We start from the raw sequence: 8,488 nt of genomic DNA, 5'->3' as shown, positions 1-8,488 counted from the left end.
CGCCCTGCACAGAGGCTGAGCTGCTGGCGCTGGAGACCGTCCGGCCCGAGCACGTCCTGGCGCTGGCACGGGTCACGGACCGTGAGTGAGGCCGGGCCTGGCGCGCCGGAGGGAGGCGGGGCAGCGTCCGGGGGAGCAGCCGCGGGCGGGGGAGAAGTGCGACCGGGCACGGACCCAGCGCTGCGCCCCGGGGGGGCCTCGCCCGATTTCCCCACCGCAGACGCGGCCCGTGTAGGGTGCCCTGAAGGTCCTGCTCGTGTCCCACCTGAGTCCTCGGCCCCTTCTTTGTTGATGTCCCTGTAGCCCCCGTTTTCTTTCCACGAAGTCACGAGGCTGCTTCAGGAGACAGGCTCCCTCCAGCCCCCCAGCGTTTGGCTTTGTTGTGCGATGCTGCTGCTCGGGTGGCACCTTGCCCCGGACTGCGGCCCAGGGAATAACCTTGCCCTCCCTGTCCCTGGGATGGGATTAGTGCGCTGGGCAGGTGGCTCCGTCAGCGCTGATCCTAGCTGCGCATCTGCGCTGCCTTGCTTAGTCCGTCTAATCAACAGCTTGCGTGTCTTTTACCAGCCATTTGTTCCTCTCGTTCTGTGTTTACACAGGACTTCCTTGTGTTGTGACAGCTTTTAGGTACTTAACCTATGCCAGTTGGTGGTCTCTGGACTGCTGCTTTGTTTGACTAGCCAGGCAGGATCCAGAGCTTCACCCATCTGTTCTTGTGTTTGTAGGGGAGGGAGTGTTTGGGCTTGCACAGTGTCAGATCCAAAACAAAACCAAACCCTGAGCCAAATACTAGTGGTTTAAATGGGTGCAGCTCTTTTAAAACCAATTTGTCCACTTAAGATCACACCGACTCTCTCTGGTTTTGCACTGCTTGGACAGCTGGAGTTTGTCAAGTGCAAGTTTCCGCGAACCTTTGAATCCTTGGTATTGGCTTTCCCTTCCATGCTCTGTCCTCCAGAACCGTCTGGACTTCTGTCTCCCCGCACCCCCATTGCTCTGTCCTTCCGGAAGCTTCTGGGGAAGTGCCCCATTGTAGGAAGACTGGGTTCAGGCAGTGTAGCTGAAAGTCTTTTGGTAAGCAGGAGAGGAGAAGGAGGTCCTTTCAGGCCTAGCTATGGCATCCCCCGCTACTGTTTTTTCATCTGGACTCTAATGGGGAAGGGTTCTCCTAAGTGCATTTCCCTTTCTCCTAGATTATTTATGCAAACCTGAAGACAACATTTACAATATCGACTTCACCAGGTTCAAGATCCGGGACCTTGAGACTGGGACAGTGCTCTTTGAAATTGCCAAGCCATCTGCCACAGGTAGAACCTGTAGACGAGTGGAGTATACAATATGGCGAGCCGTGCATGCCAAATACTAGTTTTTCAGGGCATGTCTGCAATGCATACTGACTATGGCCTGGAGTGGTATGCTCAGCGGTGTTAAGCCTGCCTGATACATAAATGCAGCTACACTGCTTCTGGGTTGGGAGGCAGCATATGTGGAGTAGTGCAGTGTTTTTGAATATGGTACCACCCAACATTGCAGGATAGCAAGACACGCACCTTGTCCTGTGCTGCCTTTCGCTATCTTGCAGGATGGAGGATGTGTCTGCCTGGGGATGTCCTAGTGTATGTTATACAGCATGCCAAGCGAATGTACTCATGAGAACAGACTGAAATCCTCTCTCCATGGAGGATGTACAGCACAGAGCTTCCTCTGATCACGTGAATGTGCCTTAGGCTCGATAGAAAGAGCCTGCCATAGAAGTCAGAGGGGAGTGTGTAATTCTTTCAGCCTTGAAACTGTTGTCAGGCCAGCTATAGTCATGTGTTTTCTGTAGAACTTAAACTCTTCTCTTAGAAGTGATGTCTTGGATACAATAGAGTTCAGAGTTGCTGCTGAGCACCTCTGGACTGATACTGTCTTTTTACAGTGACCTAGACAGCTTGTGAATGCTATATCCAAATGTCTTTACCTCCTTACTTCAGCTAGGCTGTTGGAAATAGAACGTCGCATTTGGGGAATCTGTGCTGTACAAATGTGCTGCCATTGTTAGTGTTTCATGAGATATACATGGGCTGGGGGAGTCCTGAGAAAAATGGGTTAGTATTAAACAAATATAATTGCCTGAGCTCCACAAACCTCCTTTATACAGGTAGCCAAAGGTAAGCAGGAAGTAAATATTGCAAGTGAGAGGCAAGCAATCGGAACTGATTTCCTGAACATGTTTTTGAACATAGGGATCAACAAATCCTGTTCCTTGTGGTGGAATTTGTTATGAAACTGTTCCATGTTAACGATTTAGGGCTAGCAACAGATCAAAAAACAGCTTTTGGATACTGCAGTCTTGGGTGCTTGAGCAGTTTCCCTGGGTGGCTTGCTTGTCAGCTCTGAGCTGGTCAGCTGGTTTCACTTAAGTTATCAGAAGATTAACTGAGTTGGTGAACTTTTCCAGAGCAAGATGAAGAGGAGGACGATGATGGTGGAGAATTGGACACCAGTGCAGGCCGCTTTGTTCGCTACCAGTTCACCCCAGCGTTCCTCCGTCTGCGGACCGTTGGTGCAACGTGAGTAAAACCTTGTAGGAAGAGGAGAGAGTAAAGCCTCTAGGGAGCCTTGGGTACAAGCCCCGTCAGTTCATAACTAAACTGAACCTTGGATTAGTGAGAACTCAGTTCAACCTACATGGTAAGGTGCTGATTTGCGCCCCGCTCACTATTAAATGAATTGGTCTCATGAGGTGTATTTTCCCTGCAGAGTGGAGTTCACAGTGGGAGACAAGCCAGTGTCAAACTTCCGAATGATTGAGAGGCATTACTTCCGGGATCGCTTGCTGAAGAACTTTGACTTTGACTTTGGCTTCTGCATCCCCAGTAGCAGGAACACGTGTGAACACATCTATGAGTTCCCTCAGCTCTCAGAGGATCTCAGTATGTACCCATTCCTCCTTTGCTGAGTTCCTGCTTTATTCAGTTCTTCTCTCGCTAAGAAGAAAAATGGTTGTATGGTGGGGCAGAGGACTGGGACCAGGTAGAACTGGGTTGCATTGCTGATGTGTAACGCAGACAGAGTTGTCACCTGCTGCTGCTATTTTTCCATCGGCATGAGTGAGAGCTGAAGAAGCCCTGTTTGATGCCTGGGTGCGATGCTGTCAACAGCCTGTGACCTCAGTCACAGACCTTTTGCATGTAGTGTCTTCTCCCATAATCTGAGGCAACAAGATTTGGGAGGCTGTGATCATAGTTTCTCAAGATTTTGAAGTTGGACCTTTTCAGCTTCAGAACAGGGCTTGCTTTTTGTCAGGAGCCTGTAAAAGGCTATCAGTGATGTCAGGTTCTGAGCATGCCCTATATAGTCTTGTTAGAGGACCCACTATACCCCTGCAGGATGGGAGCAGCTCAATGCCCCATGTTTCTCTGTAGGTATGTCTGGCAAAGAGAGGTTGAACTGAGTTTGTGTGCAACTTGTGTTGGCTGCATATCAGGTCTTACAGGAAGAATGACATGACAGCTTGTTGGATATCTGTAAACTGATCTACTCCCAAGTAGTTAATTTTTACAGCCTGAAGACCTCCACCCTGTGCATAGACAATAGAATGGGTCTGTGTAGAGCTCCTGGGGCTCACCATTTAGAAGTTTGCTTTTCAGACTTGCATGGAGGCTGGGTATCAGAGATTCTGGGGTGATTTTCTGTCCCTTGCATTCCCCTAGCGGTGGTGTAGCAGACATTGTTTTTAAGTATAACTGGGCTTTCTTTCCCACAGTCCGCCTGATGGTTGAAAACCCCTATGAGACCCGCTCAGACAGCTTCTACTTTGTGGACAACAAGCTGATCATGCACAACAAGGCCGACTATGCCTACAACGGGGGGCAGTAACCACTGCGTTCAGCCAGACGGGATGCTGTGCTACCGCTAACCATTCCAGACATGTAGGAGGGCCACAGGGCTGCTGTCTTGCAGCAAGGCCTTTTGCTGAACCTTTCCTCCTCCCAAAAAGACTCAAACCATGAAGCAAAGAAGGCTGAGGTGGCTGTCATGGCAGTAAAGGCAATCTCTGCAATACTCCCCTGCCCAAATTTTTATGTACCTCACCTCTGTCTGTCTTTGTTTCTGATGGTACCACAGTTAGTTATGGATCAGAGGTTATATGGCTCTGTTTGATGTTACGTTTTTTTATAGTTAGGTCATGCTCTTAGTGCTTCCGGTTTGTTCCATTTAGTGAGCAGACTGCTCCTTCTAGAGAGTTGACATCTGGGTAAGCTATTTCTTGGGATGCAAATCTGCCCTGTTCAGGTATCCAGTGAAGCCTGAAGGGCAGCTCTCTTCTATGTTGGATAGATAATCTCTTTGCTATGTAGCAGGTCATTTTGTGTGTGCATGACTGAGATTGCCTTGGGGGTGCACCCCTACATTTCCCAAGAGGATTTAAAATAAGGGATGACTTCAGCTTTAAATACTGCAGGAATCTTCCTCCTGTGTTCAGGGTCCTGATCTGGCTGGGATTCCTTAGTTTGTTACAAGTATGTCTCTTACAAGGGACTTGATCTGAGAAAAGGTGAGGTGATTACTAAATAGGTCACTGAATCAGCCTGACAGCTTCCGTTTTCCTTGAGTTCTGAGCAGGGATCAGCCTTAGTGCTGAGTTAGGCCTGCTGCCTTCACCTTTTCTTCCTCCTTCCCTCTGCATGTGATGTCCTCTCCTGCTATTTGTGGTCTGTACTCCCCCTTTAGAGGCTCGGGAAGGGGAAGGATCTGGATGGTCACCAGAGGAACATGCTGCATGGCAGGTATTATTATCTTCCTAGTCTTCTGTCTTTATAGATATATAAACTTGAAAGACCTCACAGAGGTATTATAGTAAGAGACAATGGTATTACCAGCTCAGCTACTTCATGGTGCTTAGGCTTGTGCTAGTATTAAACTGGGCCTTCCTAGCTGCCAAAATCATCTCATTCCGGCAGTGTCGTAAGGCAGTTGCTTGTTGTGACCCAGGAGTTAGAACTGACTTTGTTCTTAAATCACATGGATTTGGGCCTTGGGCAGCCATTTGCCTGTTTTGCTGGCTCGTTCATATTTGTGGTTTGGGAAAGGTCCAGTGACTTCTTCCTTTCCCAAGATAGTTACAATGGCTGCTGTAGCAATCAAGCCAAAGGATATGTCTCTGACCTGTGTTGCACCTGGTGTGAAAAGTAATCTGTCAAGTAGTGGGGGAAAGGAGTCAGATGTGATCTGGGCAGTGAGGCCAGGGGTTTATCTGTATGCTACGCAAAGTTACCCTAACAAATGATTTTCTGTGGCTGACAGTACTCTAATTTTGAGACTGGCATTCTCTGTCCCCAGTCCTTTTGCTGGTCAGTCAGGCCTCTGAGTGTCTTATACTTAGACCTTGTCAAGACCAAATTGTTTATTGGTACCAATACTATTTGCTTCCCATCAGACAATGTCTCCTGTCTACTATAACAGGAGTGGGTTACTGGTTGTTGTGCAAGCAACAGTCAAAGTAGACAGAATAGTGATTAAAGCACAAGTGTGGACATTACTGCCAGGGGCCTATTAGCATCCTGCTGTGTGTAAAAGTTATTTGATCTTTGCCTGCAAAGATGAATTGAGTTAGCTTTGGTACATAGGACCAGTTACCCAGTGAGAAGGGACCATGGAAGAATCTCCTGATATAGGGGAGAATGCTAATTCTGGTTACCACAGATGTCTTAGCAGGGTGGGGAAAGGAGCAGTGCAGTAATCAGGAAGAGGTGCATGCGTCTTGGGAACATGGTGGGGATAAAGGTAAGCACGGCTATGGTTTGGGTGTTTGAAAGCTGGGAGGAGCAGGACAGCTCTGCTGTTATTTACCTTCTCCAGCATTCCCAGAAATGTTTATGGAATCCCATTGATTGTCACTTCAGAATTGGTGGAGCTTTTGTGCAAGGTGCAGCAAAGCTGTCATTTTCCTAGGTCTGTCTGCAGTAGGCATTGTATGATACTCTGGCAAGAATGAAAGATCCTTTTTTTGCCACAAGTTCACTACGATACTTGTGAGAGGACAGAATCCTCTCCCCAGAAATATGCATGAAGAGCGATCCCAGGAGACAATTAATGACTCCCCAAGATCTGACCTTGTGTGTGGTATAAATCCAGGTGCCTTCAAATGTCATTTTTTTGGTTTAATTTTCTGTCTGAAGCAACTTCCTTTTCCTTGTTTTTATGAACAGGAAGATCTCTATCTGGTGTCAGGGTGACTGAGAATGAAGCACTCAGAAGGGGGATATCAAATAAACTGAGCCAGCAATAGGGAGTGTTCTACCTCTATCTCTTGGCATGTGTAAGTGGGTTGTACAGCCTGTCCTTTAAACAGTACCGGGTACCCTCTGCACAGGTGGAATTTTGGGATGTTTCAGTGCCATCTAGTGGTTGCTCTGCAGAGTGCATCTGCTCAGCCTGAGGCCAGGCTGAAACCTAGGACTGGGTGTTAGATCTTGTGGGGAGGGGTTCATTCCAGTTTCTAAGGGCTGTCTTACAAGAGTGTGGGAAGAAGAAAGGACCGGTGTGCTCAGGGTGTCTTGCCTGTCAGGGTGTCCTCAGCTCTAAGAAAAGATTACAGGAAACTGTAACTTTTATTCACCAGCTGGCAGAGAACGCTCCCAGCTCAACCACTGTTTGGTTCTGCCAACTGTAAAAAGCTGCCCCAGTAAGGTGCCCTGAGGTGAAAATCCCTATAAGAAGACAGCCTTGCAATGGGGGGTGCTAATTGTGACTTGGAGGTCAGGGATTACCTTCCTTCCTTCCCAAGCACTTCTCCAGTGTTCCTTCTTTCATCGGCTGCATCCCTGCAACAGGGATCTGGGTCTCGGTAACGTGATCACAAGAGTGTTTTCTCACCATCAGCTTGTCCTCTGTTTGGATTATGATGTTTAGTGGGAACCTCAAGCCCTTCTCATTCTCCCCGCATCCCCAAGTCAACAGCCTGTTTCCAGAGTAGTACTTAGCCAGGTACTAAAGAGATGAAGGAGACTAAGTGTTGCCTCAGGAGCTAGTGGGCAGGATCATTGTGAAAATATCCCTTTCTATTTATGCTGGGCTGGAAAGAGGATAGGGAGTTTGTGTATACTGTGTGGAGAAGTAAAAGGACCAAAAATGCAAACTGACACTAAATCCTTAAAAGTATTTGTCTGACTTCCCTGAAGCACTCTGTGCTCCAGGATCTTATGCTGTGCAAGGGGAGAGAGCCACCCTCCTGGACAGCTGTTGTAAGGGTCATTGAAGATTTTGTACTGCAGCTGGTGCAGCAGGGCCACCTAGTGTTATATGGACCAGGTGTTGCTGTCCCTGCTTTCCCTTGGGTCTGAATCATTTTCCTATGTGCATTTCCTTATGGCTTTTGGTGCATCTCTTTTTGCAAAAGAGAAACAGCAGTTATCTGTCCGTTTTAGCCCTCTAGGCCAAGGCATCCATTCTGCTTCCCTAATCAGGATATAAGAATAATGGACAAAACATTTTGAAAGCCAGAAATGAATTAGGAAGATGGTGAGCGGTGGAGCAGTGAGATGGCTAAGGTGTGTTAACTATACCCTGAGGCTCTGTGCTTCATGACATCCTTCACTCCAGATATTTCCCCTGTGTTTGTCTCATGCTCTACTCTCTTGCCTAACAGCTTGACATGACTACATGCTGCCTGATGCATGTGGCTCAATATCCTGCGTTCTTGGAATCATAAAACACTGCCATCTCCCTGGAGCTTAAGGGGGAGGACAAAGCTTATAGGGATAGTGGGTAAAGTGGAACAGTGGGTAAAGTTTGAGGAAGGTGAAAGCACCAGCAAATACCATAGCTACCTGCATTGACTTCAGTTCTCCTAGAAAAGAAGGATGTTGTGTGTAAGCACATTAGGTGTTCCCCGTGGGTTGCTGGCAAGCTGCTGTGCAGTCTGCTCTGGAGCTGAGGCATTGCTTTGACAAGTGCTGAGGAGGATGATACCGTATCTTGTGACTGGTTTTCTCTGAGGGTGGGCAGCCAGTCACAGTGCTGACCAGCATTGCTACTTGCTTCATTGCCTGCATCAGACTTGGGGACAAGTCCCACAGCACCTGCTTGAGTTTGGACATGTGTGCACTAGTGCCCTGTGCCCGGGGGGCCTCCCAGTGTAGACCTGGCCTGTCTGTTTCCTTGGCCCTGAGATGGATCCTGGGGCACAGACAGCAGGGTGCCTTTCGTTTACAAAGGACAAGGAGCTCAGCCAAGATGTAACACAAGTCTATTTTTCTTTGTAAAGATATTTTTCTCAGAGAATGTGCAAAGCATCAGGGCTGCTGCTTGATTTCTTTCCCTCCAGCCTGGCCTTCCCTCCGGGACCTCAGCCCACCGCCTCTCCCCATGGCCCGTAACCCAGGCCCCTCGTTTGTATGAAATGTTATTTTGTCACAAGCAATAGTAATAAAACGGAGATTTTTCACAAGAGCCGAGCCCGAAGCTTCCTTTGCTCGCTCGCCGCGGGGGCTGGTGCGTG

At 48.3% G+C, this 8,488-nt stretch overlaps 1 protein-coding gene across 1 annotated transcript; it reads left to right on the top strand.

Moving 5' to 3' along the window:
- Positions 1–5: 5 nt before the first annotated feature.
- On the top strand, positions 6–8,438 carry UNC119B (unc-119 lipid binding chaperone B; the record flags this gene model as incomplete). The annotated part of the gene is made up of 5 exons (XM_019539405.1): positions 6–81; positions 1,194–1,307; positions 2,444–2,555; positions 2,746–2,918; positions 3,752–8,438. Coding segments are annotated over 5 exons (588 nt in total), but the record flags the coding sequence as incomplete, so codon positions are not given.
- Between the last annotated feature and the right edge of the window lie 50 nt (positions 8,439–8,488).

This window comes from Crocodylus porosus, unplaced genomic scaffold (genome assembly GCF_001723895.1).
Source record: "Crocodylus porosus isolate Cpor-Errol unplaced genomic scaffold, CroPor_comp1, whole genome shotgun sequence".
In the NCBI taxonomy this organism is placed as follows: Eukaryota; Metazoa; Chordata; order Crocodylia; family Crocodylidae; genus Crocodylus; species Crocodylus porosus.
Note: the sequence above shows the minus strand (reverse complement) of the source record. Positions and strands in the feature narration are given on the sequence as shown.